The sequence below is a fragment of the Amphiura filiformis genome, chromosome 11 (genome assembly GCF_039555335.1).
Source record: "Amphiura filiformis chromosome 11, Afil_fr2py, whole genome shotgun sequence".
In the NCBI taxonomy this organism is placed as follows: Eukaryota; Metazoa; Echinodermata; class Ophiuroidea; order Amphilepidida; family Amphiuridae; genus Amphiura; species Amphiura filiformis.
This window is the reverse complement of record NC_092638.1, coordinates 58,239,954-58,259,940: the sequence shown is the minus strand read 5'-3', so window position 1 is coordinate 58,259,940 and position 19,987 is coordinate 58,239,954. Positions and strand designations below refer to the sequence as shown.

The 19,987-nt window shown below is 38.8% G+C and overlaps 1 protein-coding gene across 1 annotated transcript; it reads right to left on the bottom strand.

Annotated features, from left to right (window-relative positions):
• Nucleotides 1-2,585: 2,585 nt before the first annotated feature.
• On the bottom strand, nt 2,586-19,779 carry LOC140164067 (major facilitator superfamily domain-containing protein 6-like). The gene is made up of 6 exons (XM_072187326.1): nt 19,709-19,779; nt 10,954-11,723; nt 8,214-8,382; nt 4,824-4,974; nt 4,272-4,475; nt 2,586-3,025 (listed from the first exon to the last, which is right to left on the bottom strand). Exons 2-6 carry the CDS (start codon nt 11,715-11,717, stop codon nt 2,769-2,771), a joined length of 1,545 nt encoding a protein of 514 aa, XP_072043427.1. The 5' UTR covers nt 11,718-11,723; nt 19,709-19,779; the 3' UTR covers nt 2,586-2,768.
• Between the last annotated feature and the right edge of the window lie 208 nt (nt 19,780-19,987).

Here is a 19,987-nt window from a genome sequence, read left to right as displayed (position 1 = left end):
CCATGTAGACCAAAGACAGTTTGGAAACCAGAAGGGATTGTCTACCACCCACTGCCTTGTTGATGTCTATCACCACTTGATGTCAGGGGCCGAGAAATCAAAAAATGTTGGCACACTTGTGCTAACAGATTTTTCAAAGGCCTTCGATTTAATTGACCATAAGAGCACAGTCACAAAGCTTCTCAAGCTTGGTGTTTCTCCTTCCCTTGTGCAGTGGGTGGTGGACTTCCTTTCTGGGAGGAAACAAAGAGTGAAGTACAAAAACACTTACTCTGAGTGGGTTGAATTACATGGTGGTGTACCTCAGGGCACTATCATTGGCCCTATTGCCTTTTTAGGCATGATCAATGATGCGCTCACTGAGTTTGATGACAACAGAATGAAGGTTTGGAAGTATGTTGACGACCTTACAATAGGTGAAAATAGAGCCATTGATGATGTCACTGAGGTACAGAAGTGTTTGGAATCTCTCCATGAGTGGTCTGTCAGTAACAAACTTAAGTTGAATCCAAGTAAATGCCAAGCCATGAGTGTGTACTTTGGTAAAAACAATCCCCCGGATGTTGATCTACGCATCTCTGAGCATTCCCTGGCAGTAGTCCAGAAAGTCAAGTTGCTGGGAGTTATCATCCAAAATGATTTGAAATGGCAAGGCCAGGTAGACAATATGCATTCCAAAGCTAATGGAAAAATGTTCATGTTACGCAAACTTAAAGAAGCAGGTCTCAATGCAGGTGAAATCCTCTCTGTCTACAAAGGTTATATGAGACCAGTGTTAGAGTATGCAGCCCCCTTATGGCATGCAGGTCTCGCTCAGAGCCAGGAGGACCGTCTGGAGAGAATTCAGAAACGTGTATGTAAGCTGCTCCTTGGAAAGGAGTATAAATCTTACTCCGACTCCCTTGCAACTCTGGATCTTGAGCCTCTACACTCCCGTAGACTGCAGATTTGCAAGGAGTTTGCCTCCAAAGCACATGCATCTGAAAAATTCTCCAGATGGTTCCCTGCCACTGACTATTCATCCTCAATGACCCTAAGAAAGCCCCTAAAGTCAAGAGTTACAGGTGGAAAACCAAAAGATTCAAGGAAAGCCCAGTTCCATACATGGCTGAACTCCTGAATCATGCTTAGTGTTCTCCTGTCCATCTAGTGATTTGGTTTGAATCATTGTTTTGTGCGAATGGATGGATGGGAGAGGCTGGTGTGATTTGGTAGTCCAAGCCCTTTAGTGCAATTCCCTCTCCTGTCATTTTGTCATATTATCATATCTTTTTATTATGCCGTCACATTGATATTCTATTTGGTTGAGTTTTTGTGCAATGGTAAGTGTGGGAGTGTATCAGTGGATGTTGGTGGGTGGGTATGGGAGGGGGTGTGTGTGGGGGTGTGTGCAGGGATGTGTTTGAGATTTGGTGTTGGTGAGTTCGGTTGAGTATGAGCTATAGCTATTTATTATTTCTTTGATTGTACCTTTTAAAATTATCATTGAGTATGTATTGTGCAATAATTCAAGTTTTTTTTATGTATTTTTTTTTATTATTTGCATTTCTTTATATAAATTTGATTGTAATTATTGTAATTCACCATGCAATTCAGCCATTTTGGCTGCTATTTGAGTGTTTTTAATAAATATACCTGAATATATATATATATTATTTTAGATAACTCTTCTTCAGACACAGCTTCAAATATAACCCGACATTTAAATGTTATTAAAAGGTTTTGAAAAAAAAACATTTTAAGAACATTTCTGTGTTTGCTGGGTTCAAATATTTTATAAAATGTTTTTAAAACGTTTTTGTGTTTGCTGGGATGTACACTAATTCTCATCTAGCTTTACTAAAAGATCTTTGGCCATCACTGACCATGTCGTTGACGAGAACCACGTCATTGGATGGGGAAGCCGAGGTTATCGGCACGGAGCAAAATAGATACACTCGCTGGATGAAGGAGGCTATAGAAATAAGAAAGAGGAGGGGCACCACCATGAATAGAGACGAAGGACAGTACCAATTATCTCACATATTTGATGAGTTTCTGAAACAGGGATCTAAAAACCCCGTGGAGGAAAACCAACCGGCATATCTCCTAAACGCTGGAACTACTTCTAGCGTCGGTTGCCAATAGCAGTCACTACCCATCAAGTGTTGATAAAGACAACATGTGTTATTGAAACGTACATAAGTAAGTAAACAGGCCTTTAAAGATGACATTCCCATAAAAAAAGAAATTTTGGAATTCTCAATTTCATGGTATTTGACTTGGGACTAAGTGACACCCTACAGAGTTTTTATTCGATGTAAAATATTCTATGTAACATGTCTATGTTATTTAATCTATTCCAATTCTATTTTCAGTCATGTTTAAATTCTAACGAACGTAAAATCGATAATACATTTCTACCAGATATTTTACTTAACATATTATCGATTTCACGTCATCAAACATTCGTTAGAACTTAAACATTACTGGAAATATAATGGGACTAGATTAAATAACGTAGATATGTTACATCAAAATATTCAAGATAATCCCTATTCAATCCTGTGTAAGGCAGGAAACTAATTGGCTCATTACTCAGAATAGCAATTTGGCAAAAGTATCAAGGTATCATTCACACAATTATTAATATCTTGAAAAGTACTGATGCTATTTATACAATTTTGGTATCACTTTAAAGCTTATTTTCCAGAGCTTACATGTACTCAAATCATGAAATGTCACAAATTAACCCCATATTTTTTATTTTTTTTTATTTTATGAAAATGTTACAACGTGGCTTTAACAAATATTTGAGCTAGTATTAAAAACACTGCCATTATAAATGAAATAATAGCAAATATATAATAAGACATCTCAGCAGAGATGTCTTCAATCAATTCTCCACCAAGTAAACTGCCTAATCCATTTCCAACGCCGAATGTTAATGTTGACATCACAGATTGTAGGGTGGCTTGGTACTGGTTTTCTACAGCATTACCGAGAAACGCCCCTTGTGCCTGGCCGGAAATAGCGATGGCGATCTCTAAGAACAAAACAAAATAAATATTGATCATGCGAAATGATAGGCTTGCTTATGGTTATTCACATAGAAAAGCTAGTTTTTATTTTATGCTTTTTAACGTTCTATTCTTTATCACAACAAGAGCCAGAATTGATTTTTCGGTGAATCCCATAAGCCTTTGCGAGTACACCTGAGATGTCGTCATCGTGACGTCAAATAACGACATCTCAGGTGTACTTGCAAAGGCTTATGGGATTTACCGAAAAGGCCAATTCGCAAATTATCCAGACGATGTAAGTCAAGCCGGCAACTTTATTCAAAGTGAAAACCCAGATTTGGTCGGCAACATTGTTTTTACCGTTAGTCATAAAAAACATAGTTTGTTTTGACGATCGATGTAAAAAAAATTAAAAACAGATTTATATTGGAGTTCATTCGCCCGCCCCAACGTACATTTGACAAAAGAGTGATCCCAAAGTGTTTTCACTCGTACATGTATGTTTTAAAAATTTAAAAGCTTGTTTATTAATTGTCTATTATTTTAAAAAGCTAGTCGACCGTCATATTCGGATTGTACAAAAGATTTTCACAGCATCCCAGAATGTACCATGTGTTGTACAAACCACTTACGTGAAATTTGACCTTTTTCAGTCAGACCAAACCATGACATATTTTTAAAACACACACATGCACAAAGGAAAGGATTATAATGTTCTTTCATGCCCAAATAACCAATTTCAGACTCGGGTGGATTTGTGCATCTATCAGAAACTACCCATTTTTTCACTATAAACGCCTTCCGAAATTTACGTGCTGAAGGTTGCATTCCACATACAGCAGTGAATATCAGAAGCTAGGTTGATCTCCGTGTCAAAACTTTTTTGGTTCCCATTTTACATTTAAAATTTCATAACCCTAGTTTGTCAGCTTTTTTACTTTCGCGAACTCTTAATTTTTGAACACTTGTAATTAGTGCATGATACTCCCCTTTTATTATCGCGGATGGTGTACAGGCGACAATGGGAGTGACCCCCCTCCCCCGGGGTATGTTAAATGGGAACTTGCATGCATCAGGAACCATATTTAAGGTCTTTTTCAAAATCATGGTGCATTGATGCGATGTGATGATCATCTTCTTTGACAAAAGGTCAAGCAAACCAAAAGAAGATGTGCAAATAAAAGAACATATCTGTTTCTATCGGACACCTACTCTCTCGCTTGAGAGGGAACCGTTTTAATCTCAGTGATACTAATTTAAACTGCTTACCTCTAAATAGAAGCGGAACAACCATCCACGTTACATTTTCTGTCATAGATGCAATTATGCAACTGGCACCCATACCAATACATGCAGCGACTAATAGCGGAATGTGACCGATGTGTGCGTTGAGATACGGCAAGCAAAAACATGTTGCCGTCCCACATACTTTGCTTATAGAGCCACCCCATCCCATCATTAAGTAAGATCCACCTAAACATATTGTAAAAGACAATTTAATCGAATATTTAGTACAAAAACTAAAACCTAAAATGAGACTGAGTAATGCCAAGAATGGGTCAAGAGCAGGTTCAACAAAGTTGTCTCAAAATTCCGATTTTTACACTATTGTGTTCAGTGTACTTTGAATGTACTTTGATGACTGACTATAATTGAAGACCGAATTAAAAAAAGACTAGTTTGCGTCTGATTTCCTGTCAACCAGCCCAAAATGCCGTACTGCGCAGGTCGGCAACCAATCACACCGCGCCGTTGCCCTGACGTCAGACGCATACTAGTCTTGTATAGGATTTCTTGTCGCATACTACCATCGAGACTTACCAAGGACATTGATGTACCAAAAGTCAAATGTTCTCAATTTACCGGCAACAATAGCTAACCACATGATGACAATAACCACACTGATGTATCGTAATTTCAAGAGAGCACCAGCAAAAGTTGCTAATGTGTAAGTTTTGTTTGTTTTCATCTTCTGTATTTTTACAAAATAACAATAAATTAAAACAATAAGAAAATACCTTCATTTCGGTTACAATAAAAATGAAACAATTTATTGCAAACAATTTCGCTTTTTAGACAAAAATGAGAGAGATAATGGCAAAAATGTGAAACTATACGCCGTAGAAGTGACGTAGTTAATCGGATTAACTACCATAGCAATAGTTGAATACAATTTTGACTATACCGCCCTGCACTACAACGTTCACGCGGTACCGATGCATTGAACCATAGATGTCAAAGAAATCGCACCTGTAAGACAAGTATCTTTGAAAAGAGCGGTATTGTATTCAATCAATGTTTGCTGACATACACAGGTGATTAGTGTAATCTGCTTGTAGTGCAGGGCGGATTATTCAAAAATTGTATTCATCTATTGCTATGGTAGTTCATCCGATTATGACGTCACATCTACGGCGTATACGCCGTAGAAGTGACGTAGTTAATCGGATTAACTACCATAGCAATAGATGAATACAATTTTGGCAATATCGCCCAGCACTACAACGTTCATGCGGTACCGATGCATTGAACCATAGATTTCAAAGAAATGCTAATCACTTGCACCTGTAAGATTAGTCTCTTTGAAAAGAGCGGTATTGTATTCAATCTATTATTTGATTGAAGACAGGTGATGAGTGCAACCTGCTGCAGTGCAGCGCGGTATATTCAAAAATTGTATTCATCTATTGCTATGGTAGTTAATCCGATTATGACGTCACTTCTACAGCGTATAGTAGCCTGACGCAGGATTTATTTCCTTGTTGTACGAGAGGTAGAAGAAAATATTGATATATCTCATCACACAATAAGTAACATATTGGCTAAGAGAAAAACATTAATTGGTTTCTTCATTAGTTCGGGCTCAAACGCTATGCTCAATTAACTAAATCGTCCAGAAAACGATTTGGGCAACTTTTGACATTTTCGCGCATATCAAGCTTGCATCGTGTAAAATTGACTTTGATTAGCTTTTCAGAAAAAGGTAAAAGGGGTCATGGCCGGCGTAAATGTGATATGCAGTAGAATCAGTAATATCATGGCTAATATTTCAAATTTATCAGAGATCCCATCTTAAGAACATCGAACAGATCGTTATGAGTTCGGCAGACGGCCGAATCCGGATTCGGCTTTTGGTCAATTCATTTTACGCATGCATTACTTTTGAATTAGAGAACAAGAGATCAATGCTATACATAATAGAGAGCAGTATATGAATTTTTTAACGGCGATCGGATGATAACAGCATAATAAGTAATCAAAAGAGGGCGGCATACAGGGCTAGCTACTGATGCATCGCAGTACGGCCAACGACGATAACTGTTATAAAATCGATATGCTGCCCTCTATAGGTTAAGCATTGATCTCTTGTTCTCTAATTCAAAAGTAATGCATGCGTAAAATGAATTTACCAAAAGCCGAATCCGGATTCGACAGTCTGCCGAATTCATAACGAGATGATCAACTCAATATGTCACTTTTGCTACACAAAGGCAAGAAAGTGGTCCAAACTGCTCTGAGACTACTTTACACAATCACGACAATTGGCCATATTCACTTGTAGACCACCGATTGTGTAGCATTACCTTGACAACCAAGTAAAGCTCAATACAATCGATCGGACAAGTTGCCTATTTTACTATTTGTTAACTTGTATAAATTTATTTCGTTACATAGAATTTGTAATGGCAGTATTATCATTTAATTTAGGTCTGTTCGATCCCGGATGTTCGATACACCAAAATTGAATCTTAAGGCCTAAAAAATAATAGTTCGATTGGCGTAACCCGACCGACCCTAAGAATAGGCCCGACCCTAGACTTTTTCTAATTTTTTTTGCAAAAATGAATAAGTTTAAAAAAAAAAAAAAATTAAAGAAGAAGAAAATTAACGATTTTCAGCTTAAAATGTGTGTAATTTTTTTTTTAAATGCCGACCGACCGACCATGCTAAGCCAATCAAACAATATTTTTTGGCCTAAACTTGAGTTCTAAGCATGTTGAATAGTATACAGATATTGACTACTATGACGGGCATACATGCCCTGAATGAAAAAAAAGTCAATAATTGTTTTATATACCAAATCTTAAGATCTTGTCATCTATTTGGTTAAAAGCATCGATTTTTGGACAATGCGAACGGCACAGATTACAATCGCGCGAAAACATTAACGCGTGCGTAATATCATTTTACGCTGTGAACAAAGCACACGCAGATCTATTCCCGGGGAATAGTTACTTTTGCGGGCATAGTCAAAGTTATGTCCGCGCTTTTAACCAATCAGATGGTGGGAATCTTTAGCTGAGGTATATAATCACTCAATAATCACTAGTCTCGGTCCCAGCCGATTTGTGCTCCTTCGTCACTAGTGACGGAGGAACACAAACCGACTGGGACCGAGACAAAATAATCACTGACATCCCAGCAAACACAAAAACGTTTTTAAAACGTTTTAAATAAGTTATATGTTGGGTTTTGGTTTGGGTAAAAACGTTTTAATAACATTTAAATGTCGGGTTATATAAAGGTCATGAAATCGTTTTAAAACGTTTTGTATGAAAACACACTACAACAATATTTTTAAAATGTTTTCGAAATGTCATTGTAAACTATTTTTGCAAACATTTTTGGCCAAATATTTTGTCAACACTTAAATAACATTATGTTAAAATATTTGCACCCAGCAAACACAGAAATGTCCTTAAAATGTTTTTTTACAAAACGTTTTAATAACATTTAAATGTCGGGTTATATAAAGGACGGCAAAACATTTTAAAAACGTTATTGTAAATATTTTGGGCAAACATTTTTTGCAAAATATTTTTTCAACCCCAAAATAACATTCTGTTTAGAATGGTTTGTACCAAGTTTTCAAAAATGTTTTTGGAATGTTATTAAAACGTTTTTATACCCTTTATATAATTAACCCGACATTTAAATGTTTTCTGTAAAACATTTGTGTTTGCTGTGCAGTAAATTACCAACAAATGTTATTTAATGTTATGAAAACGTTTTATACCATTAATGTACCTTTTATATAACCCGACATTAAACGTTTTCTGACAACCTTTTATAACCTTTTATAACCTTTTGCGAATGATGTCAAAAACGTTTTGTGTTTGCTGGGATGGTAATGTAGCATATATATATTGTTTCTTTCTAGAGAAGTCACCTCTAACTGTTTCGAAAATGAGACTAATAAGACATGATCACCTCTTTATCACCTGGCTCATTAACCATCCACCATCCTACAGGAGCTGCGATGAACATCGCCACAGAATACATCAAGAAACACGCCAAAAATCTTGTTTGGTTTACATCAATAAAGCAGTGGGTATACGTATAAACGGTCATATGAAGCGTCACCCCAGCTACCATACCCCTGCAAATGAAACCATATTTTGTATTATTCGTTATGAATTCGGCGAATCGAGAATTTTTAGCAAATTTAGTTTTTGTATGCTTATGATTACGTTTCAGGTTATCTTTTATTTCCACCAAAAATTAATGGTAAATCTTAATCACCGACGTAGTTATTGAAATTTTGATTTGGACGAATCGCGCCTAAGTGCGATAAATGAATTCGGCAAAGATACGAATCGTATACTTCGCTGTACAAATGATGTTGATCTATAGTATTGTATAGCGGGAAACCCCGAATTTTCTATATTACATGTCCTACACTAATATATTTGATACCAACGTATAGATGTAGGTATCTTCTTTCCAGTGATACCAAAATAAGTACAAACATTCCCCACATGATATTGCTATGGTTTAATAATGTGAGTGCGCGCTCGTGAAATTGGAAAATCCAGGAAAACGGCATACGCAAAATATAGGCCAATATTGTTATTTTTGCTTTAAAATCCACCGAGTTTTTGCTAAATATTACATGGATGACTATTTATAACTTATATAGCAAGTTAAGTTACATAGCCTTAGGATAACCAGTAACTTCTACACAAAAGCCCCAAATCAAGAATGCGTGCTATGGTTTACACGTAATCGAATGCGCATTCGACCTCTCAATGCGCAGTGGTAGAGACATTTTGGATACAGCATAAAGCCGAATAGCTGTTAAAACGCGTTTTGAGGGATATATCGATTATTTCAGAACATGCAAGTATTGCCAATAATTCGTGTACATTCACTTCTATAATATACATTTCAAATGAGTGCTCACGAATGTTCTAAATTTTTAGAAGGACCAATGGAATGGTACCAAGATTTTCAAACGCCGTTTACTCATAACAGCAATTTTGCGAATTCGGCACTCTGCCGTATTCATAACGAGGGTCATGATTATCTTCATCCAGAGGAGGCGGCATCGTCTACTCCCTTTCGATAAAGCACCAGAAACAAATTTGTTCGATCTTTGGATCGAACGTCGATCGACGCTGCTTCAATTCATGTTGTTAATGAACTATCATGTAATTAATCAGAATTAATGCTAAATTTATATTGGTCAATATCAATACAGGTAAAAAATATTATGTTATCACATAACAATAGTCAATTGATTTCATCAATGATAAGGATCGACCAAGCATCGAAGGTCGATCGGAAGATCGAACTAATTTGCTTATGTAGTGTTAATAATCCTCTGTTTGTTGAGTGTTATGTTGAGTAACGCGTCAGTTACTCCCTGGTCACCATCACCATAATTATATAATGGGATTGAACAGCCCATTAGTCCGAAGGAGCATTAGTCCGAAAAGGGTTAAAATTAGGGTTTAGGGCATTTTAGTTTGGATTTGGGTTTGGGATTTAGAGAATAAACGATAGTAATTTTTGTTTTTACTATCCTCTACCGTGTGATAGACAACAGGCAGGTCCAATATTTTGAGTGGCGGATGCCGGCACAGCCGGTATCCACTACGATAAAAATATTGGACCTGCCTGTCGTCTTTACTCGTCTATCATAGGTAGAGGATAGTAAACACAAAAATTCCTATCGTTTATTCTTTCTTAGTCAGTTAAATATTATTTCAATAACTGTAAACTATTTTTAAAGCAAAACCTAAGTTACCGTTATAAAAACTCCCCTTATTATAAAATGAACGAAACTTGTTTACAACTTCACATATTCTGTTGCGCGTACTGCTGGCGCGTGCGAGTATTCCGCACTAGTCTACGCATACGACGCGATACATACGCCCACCTCTACCAGCGTGTTACGCGTTATCAACACTCATGATGACGCGGGGTCGTTTACGGCGTGATAGACGACACCCGAAATGGTATTCTTAGTCAGTGGGAGTGGTCTAGTTCATAGACACATAATCTGATTGTAATCTTAGTCAGTGGGAGTGGTCTAGTTCAAAGACACATAATGTAATTGGACAATCGCATGATTTTGGTGCCGTCTATCAGGCCGTAGACAACCCCACGTCATCATGAGCGTTGATAACTCGTAACACGCTTGTACAGGTGCGCGTATGTATCATGTTGTATGCGTAGACTAGTGCGGGATGCGCGAACGTGCTAGCAGTACGGGCAACAGAATACGTGAAGTTGTAAACATGTTTCGTTCATTTTTTAATAAGGGGAGTGTTTATGACGGTAACTTTGTTTTTGCTTGAGAAAATAATTTACATATTTATTAAAATAATATTTAAGAGACTAAGAATGAGAATAAACGATTTAGGAATCGTAGTGGATACCGGCTGCACCGGCATACACTACTCAAATTATTGGACCTGCCTGTCGTCGTCTATCACACGGTAGAGGATAGTAAAAACAAAAACTCATATCGTTATTCTCTAAATCGTTAGGGTTATCAATAGGATAGTGTTAGGATTAGAGTATGGTCGTGTTTAGGGTTAGCATGGGGCTTAGGTTAAAGGAGAAGTTTACGACTTAGGGTTATGGTTATGGTTAAGGATTAGGGTTTATATAAATATCGACCTGTAACTATTATCACCAAGAGAAGTATCTGCTTCAAACGTACCCAATGATTTGACCGAGTCCGCCGAAACCTTTAAAATACGCGTACTGGTTCCTTTTCTCAGACCCAAGAACTGCTAAAAGGTATCCATTAGCAAGAGGAAACCATGGAGCACCTAGTAACTGGGTAACAATATTCACAAAGATGAGGTAAACAAAAACGACATGAAGGTCACTGGTGCTGTATATAGTACGTTGCATGTTTTTAATAGTAGATGGAGGTGTTGCAAAAGATGAACAATCAGTCTGGTATTCGGGAATGGTACTAGAAGAGATATTAACAGAGCAAATGTCTATGCAGTCTTTTGGTCTGATAGTCGGCACATAGTACATGGCCATATGGATGAAACCAGTGGCAAGTGATCCAGTCAGAAGATATCTGTTTATTGAATATTTGTCCGCAATATAACCTATAAACGATGTATAAAATATTGCCACAAATGGTTGGACGCATCCGATGTAACCAATTTCTTTGGCATTGAAGCCAAGTTGCCTCAAATATACTGATATGTAAGGATGGAGCACTTCTCTGGCAAAATGCGTTATGACAAAGAAAAACGCGAATAATTTTGATTGTTTGGAGATATTGACCAATGCAAATTGTGAAGAAGATTTGCTTTCTTCATACATGTCATAGTGGCTATTTTCTGAATCTTGGCGGGACTCCTGTAGTATTGCAGGTAAATCTGAGCCTGTAGTTTCTCTGTCACTCAGTAAATAGTCGTATTCTGACAATGTACGGTCCAACTGATCTCTGTTGCTAGTCATGATAAACTGCAGAAAATGAAAGAAAATTGCATTATGTTAGCAGTCCCTGAAAAACCCCAGATATGGAAAATAAGATCTATAAGGCCAAGAAAAAAATTGTTTGCTTGCCCTCCAGTGAAATTGGTGGGTTTTTCGGAATTTAAAAAAAAACACTTTTTTAATGACTCACTACAGTATAGGCCTGTAGGCAATGCACATTGGTCATGAGGAAAGATACATGCTTCAATTCAGACCTTCAATACACATAGTCCTGGACCTGGCTGCAAGTTGGCTTACAACTCATCCGCCAGAGATTTTGAAAGTTGATTTGTGTTGGTGGACCACTCATTTTTAAGAATCACACAGGTGGATTTTTCAAAGCCCTTGCGAAAACGGAAATCCAAGATGGCCGCCAACGGCCATATTGAAAATATAAAATTTCAGCCTCTAACCACTGGAGTATGTGTAATACCTCTTTTTATGGGTTTTGGCATGTGGGGAATCCATTTATGACATCATTCTAATGATTAGAGGTCAAGGTCACGTGATAAGATCAAGTTGAATATCAAAATTCAAGATGGCCGCCAGTAACTACATGAAAATCTTCATTTTCAACCATTCGCCATAGAAGAATGCATAGTACCCTTTTTTGGGTTTAGGTGCGGAGAAAAAATATTTCTTACGTCATAATGGGTGGTCAAGGAATCCGCAAAATAACTAAAAGTTCCCTTTTAGTCAGAGATAGAATTAAATGTTTTGCAACCCCAGGTCATCTTTTATTTCAACTTTAGTACTTCTTTTCAACTTAACAAGATTATGAATGTTTTGAGTCATCCAGTAGTATAAAATACACAATATGAATCAAATTCTGGACTCGCACTACCAACGATTTTTCAGTAACGTTGCGACCCATTCACCGGGTCTTCATCAGACTGCGCAGAGACTTGACTGATGGTTTGGTCATGTGATGGTAATCGGCGAGGAAGTGCTATCACACGCCTGGGACCCGACCGTGAAACTACTTCCTCGCCGATTACCATCACGAGTACCAAACCATCAGTCAAGTCACTGCGCAGTCTGATGAAGACCCGGTGAACGGGTCGCAACATTACTGGAAAAAAATCGTTGGTGAGTCCAGAATTTGATTCATATTATTGTCTACTCTTTTAACCTTAATCCTTGATATTCATTGACGTTACAATAATATTATACCAAGTGTGTCGGAAATATTTTTGATAGTATTGCTTAATTGTACATTCTGTATCTAGGGTCATTGATTTTGATCAATGTGATTGATCGTGCATTGGTCACTTTATAAATTGTTACAGCATACAATAATAGGTTCAGATTTACAGGTGTAGTCAGAGCATCTTTTCCAATGAAACTACTCTTTGTCTGAGGCCTGCAAATGCTGCTTGAGTGTGCCTGCTGCAGTGCTCGAGTCAAGAATAGCTGGGTTGAATATAGCACTCTGCATACATGTTGCACATTGTAACCTTTTTTCTAATTCTGAATGGTTGAGATTCCCAGACAAGAAAGGTAATTTTGGGACTTGGCTCTTACTCATTTATTTTCGCAGGCGGACTCATTGACCCTTTTGTGGCAGTAGATTACACACTTAATATCTGCTACTTTGCAGGAACAGCTACACAGACTAAGAATTTCGGCAGGTATTGGTTTCAGACACGTAAGGGACATGAGTGTGCCATCGTTGTTGATCCAACCAAAGTGTATGGGGTCAAGCTGACTAGTATCATCCAGCAAGGTGGTATCATTCCGTACCAAATAGAATGCCCTCTTCAAATGTCCCTGAATGACACAGGATGTTGGTTGAATTCCTATGGACTTCAAGTCTCAAGATGTCAAATGTAGCTGCTGGATTTTTACTTCAGGACCAACCCACACAAAGATAAGGTATGCTTCTGCTTGCTGCATGTCTGCTTCTGAGGGAACAGCCGATTCTCCGAAATGGAAGAGGAACCTTACTGGACTATGTACGATTGCTGCATGTTTCGTTCCTATCTTGCTGAATGCATCATCCCCTGTCAAGACATGGGCCTTGATGAGAACCCGACACAATTCGTCTCCTAGCTTGAGATGCAGCAGATGAAGTGGGATCATGCGTCTCTTCTCTCCTGTCGCAAACTGAACCCAAAGCTCCTGCAAGCCATTCTCCTTGAACAAGCCAATGTAGCGAAGAAGAAGGATAATAGTATCTGTGTCATTAGACACAACAACGGCTCGCTCGCATCCACTTTCAACTGCCCAATGCACGTGAGGTATTATACGGCAGTTTGCCTCCTCTTGCCAGTTGTCAAGGTTTGTTAGATCATTCGCAACTGATCCATTCAACTTCATTATTGCCATTCCACTCAGAACTATGTCCTCTAGATCTCGTTCTGTTACCTCTCTTGCTAGCAGTTGTAGATTCTGTTTGTTCTGACTAAATGCCCAGAACTTGTCCAGCTGCAATGGAATAGGCACAGACTCATTAATGACGGCCAAATCAACAGCGCTATTCTCACCAGCTCTACGGAACCGCTCTCCCTCCTTAATGATCTGATCTCTGTAGCTGTCAAGTACTATGTGAGTCACTGGCAGTGATGTACAAACTCGGTGGGCACTCTGGAATACTTCTTGAATGACTCCACCAAAGTTTGCATACGAAGATCGGAGATTGGAGAATTGTCGTATTTTCGACATAAAGTCAATCACAACATGTGTTGTTTGATTATTATCCCTCTTGAATTGGTAGTCTCCAGGAGTGAGATTACTTTCAAGCTCAGCAACCAATTGCGCTTTGTCAGGCTTTGTTGTGACCCCCCCCCCCCAAAAAAACAAAACACACCAAAATTCGGGTTAGACTGGAGGAGGTCGTGTGCATATAGCTCTTCTGGAGCAAGTCCACGTAGTGTAGCAATCTCTGCCTCCCTCTGTGCAGATGCGATGTCCTTCTTAGAAACATTGGTCTTAGTTGTTTCATTGCTGGGTTTACCCTGTGAGTTGAAGGCTGGAAGATTCACCCTGGATATTTTGTCACTCAGCTTCTTGGATCTGCGTACGTAACGCTCATCACGAAAGTTCAGATATGCTGCGTCACCATTCTCCAGCTGTAAAGTGGTACAGCAGCTTCCCCCATTATGAAGGCATTTCCCGTGCCTTTACGAAGTCTAGAAGCCGTGCCACATTTTGGTCGAAGATAAGACCCTAGCGTCCACCAATTTAATGCTGTATGGATGTTTTCAAATGATCCATGAGTCGAGCAGTGGTGAGTAACTGGAGAAGATTGCTGATTGCAAGGATCTCATGAAATAGAAGTCCAAACTCGGCCACAACAGCAGAATCTCCAGAGCTTCCAACAATCACATGTCCACCTGGTCCCTGTGAGAATCTGTTCTGGGACTGTTTCAGCTTTAAGTCCCCTGCCACATCAGTGAATACGGCATCAGCTCGGTCCTTCACAACAAAATACCCCATACAGAACCGACAGTAGAGGGTGGGGTAGGTGACCTCAGAACCTGAATCCTCTCCAAATACCATGATGCATACCGCAGTTAGTTTATGGCATCCCCATGGAAGCTTCAACTGTACCAACATGCAACGGCCAGTTGCCATCTCGGTCTGCAACAATCAGCTGCTTGATGAGAGAAACGATCTTGCGAAAATTCATGAAATACTTGCATAATTCTGATTTCTCCTGACACTCTAGGGCAAATGCTTCAAATTGTTGACGGAGAGCAGCATCAGCAACAGATACCTGCTCAAACTTGGTGACACATTCCTGACGCTTCTTGATTTGCAACATATTCTTGAGCTCAATAGTTGACTTGACAATGGGAACAGATGCATGGTCATTGGACTGCCAGAATGCACTCCACATGAGCGAGTCAAGGACCTCTGAAACGATAAGCATTCCTTTCAAAGACCTGACATAGTGACCATCAGATAGAACCTTAGAAACAGTTTTCGGCCCAAACACTTCACTTTCAATACCACTGCCAATGAGGTACTTTCCTGCACATCGCAGGAAGACTTTGGCAAAGTGGAACATTCCCAACATGGGAAATAGGTCATCAAAAGTGCCTGGTTCATTCATGACTATATCAACTACAGTGTGCTACACACCCTCATCAGAAACTATAGCCATCGCTTCTTGATTCAACTGCTCTCGGCATGCCTGAAAGTTCAGTGCCTTACGGACTGTGGCATATTCTGTCACTGGAGATGGGATAACAGGAAGAAAACCAACTCTCATCAGTGGAACATTGGTCGTTGCAATCAGGGCATGGGTACCACCCCAAACTACATGGTTAAACTACATGTACCTAGTTATAGCTTCTCTGTAAGCTCCTGTGTGCGCAATCTTGTGCTGTATTAGATTTATTGACTTTATCTTGACCTTAACTCTTGAAAAGAATGTCAGAGATAAAACAAAAAAAACAAGGTATTACAAAAGTGGTGGGAAATCGCAATTTTCCACATGGCTACTGGCGGCCATCTTAGATTTGGACCTTGAACTTGATCCTATCACGTGACCTTGACCTCCAATCATAAAAATGATGCCAGAAATGGATTCCTCGCATGCAAAAACCCCTAAAATGAGGTATTACACATACTCCTGTGGTTAGAGGCTGAAAATTTATATTTTTAATATGGCCGCCGCGGCAAGGGCAAGGGCTTTGAAAAATCCACCTGTGTGATTCTTAAAAGTGAGTGATCCACCAACACAAATCAACTTTCAAAATCTCTGGCGGATGAGTTGTAAGCCAGGTTGTAGCCAGGTCCTGGACTAACAAGATACACCATAGAAATTCATTCAATTAGAACGACTGCATACTTACATGCATAAGACGCCAAGTTTATTGGAAACATTGATGCATGAATTAATAGTTATAAATGTTATAATGAGTTTACAGTAATGATTTTCTTCTTACGAAAAATACTATTGGCCAAATTTATCTTTGCAATGAAATTTAGACACAGAAAACATAAAAAACAATAAAAACCCATTAAAAATATAATACTTCAAACTAAAAAAAAAAACCTTAAAAGGGCCGACCCTGATTTTGGCCAATTTTGGGTCGGTCAGTGGAGGGCAAGCAAACATTTGTTTGCCCTAACCTTACTGTATTGCATTCACTCGGTCAGACATCCGGGAATATTGTCCCCTTCGTCCCCTTTGCACAAGCTCGCGCATAGCAACCAGCTCGAGAAAGGGGAACTGCACATGCGCACACTGGTTTTACAAGGTTATTTCCCCTTTGTGACGTCAGCCCGACCAAGAGAATGCTACACGGGGTGCGTCAGATTTCTATCAAAACTGCAACGACCTATTAAATTGGGAACCTCAAAAGTGAGTAGAATTTGATCTTCTCTTGGATTTTAGAATTTTTACCGAATCCATCCGATATTAAACCAGACAGATATCTACCACGGTAAAGGATAGGGCGCATGTATTGGTGGACCTTGTTGGATTTCCTGGTACATCAAAATTGTCCACATAGGGAGATAAGCCCAGTGCAGCGATTGACCTATGAGGTTATTATTATAAAATATTCATGTTCCATAGCTGGACTGATTAGAGTAAAGAAATCAGTAGTTTGAGTGGCGAATGTTGCAGCGCTGCCTTCTTACTGGCTTATGAAAAACATCAGAAAAAATGTTTTCATTCACAGCTATTTTTCTAGCCCAGACTAAATAGGCTTATATTTCAGTACGAATAACCTTATAGGATCCCGACCCACTAGAGCAAGAACCATTATATTGTTCTTTCACAGAACCCGGATGTGGTTTCAACCACGGTCTCGATTTGAATTCAACTATGTTCTTTTAATAAACGTTTAGGCAGAGGAATGACACTAAATTCACGGTTTTTGTATTAGCCACGCAAACCTATGACGAAAGTTGTTGGCTTGCTCTCAACTAGACCCTCCCTCGGGTCCGTGGAGAACGACTGGTAATGTAGATTACATAGCATTAAAAATCAACCCAATACACGGACCCTCCCAGTCTGTAGGCAATTTGACTTCCAGCTCCCACAAACTGCTGGAAGTTCACTTTTACGGATTTGGAGTCACGCAATCTTTCTATATACCACGTCCATGTTTTCACTACATTAACGTTTGTGTAAGCGACTAAACAACGATATTGTATCCGACCAATCAACGCAGCTTGGCAGCGCGGGATATTTGAAAAGGCTTCCCTAGCTAAATAATGTGCAAACATTTGCAAACCGCACGCGATAATGTACGCAATATGGACAATAGGCCTAAGTCCGAGTCGAGTGGTTGCCTTTTATTATTGCGCGTACCATGGGTCTATCAGACGCGTGCCACTTGAGCTCAATACCTCTCAGTTGTTGACAAGTGTCCCATCCGATCTTGCGTCACATCCCGCGGCATAGCTTTGTGCTACCATATTTGAATTGAAACTGGGGCGGGGCTTTCGTAATTGACATCGGAATCACCGTGCTTCGTTGAACGAATATTTGGAAGTGAGATCTCTAACAGATTGGACCAGTCTCGGAATCAGCGCTCAATGGACTTTCGCGTTCACTTATAATACGAGTATATTTCTATATTGCTGCATGGTTGACTGTGGTGGGTGTAATTAGTGGCGTCGATTTGTGGATGAAGAGGAATGGGTTTTTTGGCGTTGAAGTAAATCAGGGGGGGGGAGTTGGCTTTTTTTTTCATAGGGCATTACGTAATCATTTATTGTTACATTATCCAGAGATGGAACCGAACCGAGACTGGGGGCCAGTCTAGCTCTCAACAAAGCGAGACAAGGTAAAGTAATATTCAGATTTCCTTTTACAAATTAAGCGTACTGCTAGCCGTCCAGCGCGTATCATTTTGCACATGGTCCAATGCACGCGCTTGACGTCGCGCACGTATACGCGATGGTTAACTTGTAAAAGGATATCTGAATAATACTTTATCGATCGGTTATGAATAATTCACATCACCTCTTACTCGGCCCATGTGATTGTGGTTACCGCATAAAGGTGTCGGAAGTTTAGCGAATCGAACCCGTTGAAGAGAGTAAACACGCCCTATCACCGTCACGACGGGCGGAAATGGGTTCAAACTTCATAATCCCGTCAGGCAGCAGTGATTGTTTTTCCAAGAAAGTCTTCTAATTCATAAGTAGCCATCTTGAAATTTGAAGCTTCAACATACCGGGTATAGAATTAATAATAACAAGCAAAGACAGAAACCGTACCATATTTTGGAGTTTTATCTGCTTAAAACATTAATGTGTATTATAGCGCTATCATGAATTGTGTGTTTCTACATACAAAAAAAATACGAGGGGCCTCTATACATACACAATAGGCTACATATCGATGTTGACTTCGCTGCACGTGGTCATCGGTTTGCAATGTAGGGAACCTAACGTTTTTCTTGTAAGACCAGGAAAGTTGAGAAAGGTAAGACCCTCTGAGTGTTTTTGCAATGTATATAAAAAAGTCCGCATATGCCTAGAACCACAAAGTTAATTTAAGAAAATAAAATATTACATTACCATAAAAACGAAACAGTAATCTTTAGCGGGGTTATATGTAATTTTTTTTACCATCAGTCTTTATTTTCACTAAATTCAACAAATATTTTGGCGTATATAAAATTGAAATTGAATACTCTGCCTTCCTTCTAAACCAGATCAAATGTACCGAGATTGTGTATCACGAATCGTTACAATTATTTTCTTTTATACATAGGATGCTTTAGTTTTTACATAAAAATGTTTTATTCTAAAAACATTTTAGAAACAATTTAATTTTGGCTTATACTATTATGATCCTACAACATAAAATTATTTGCTAAATACGCGCTGCTTTTAAAAACGCGAATAAACAATTTCATAAAAAAATAAAACACCGAAATCCTTGTAGTTGCTCTAGCAGCTAAGGGCTGGGGTCTGAACCCCGGGGTCTGAACATTACTACGCATGACATAATACTGTAGGCCTTCTCAATGCTAAAACACAACCAAAATCTGAAAACTTACCCACTTTGCAGACAGGAAGATATTTACTTGGATCTCCTGGAAAATCTACCGATGTAGCTTGTATGAGCAAATGACACTAAGTGCCGCATTGATTCTAACCATACACCTGGCTGAACAAACCCCTGAACAAACTCTGTAACGCGTTTTGTTAATAAGATTTACGATATCGATTACGATATCGATAAACACTTACTATTAAATGAGTAAGGCTAACTCACGTGGACTTCCTTGTTGTTAGAAAATATATTTCTTAATAATTATTTTTAATAGTATTAACTT

Coding starts and splice junctions, on each gene's coding strand:
- LOC140164067 (XM_072187326.1), bottom strand. CDS start 11,717: ATGACTAGCAACAGAGATCAGTTGGACCGTACATTGTCAGAATACGAC. Junction 8,383..10,953: donor GGACTCGGTCAAATCATTGG/GTACGTTTGAAG, acceptor TTTCATTTGCAG/GGGTATGGTAGCTGGGGTGA. Junction 4,476..4,823: donor TTGGTACATCAATGTCCTTG/GTAAGTCTCGAT, acceptor CAATATGTTTAG/GTGGATCTTACTTAATGATG.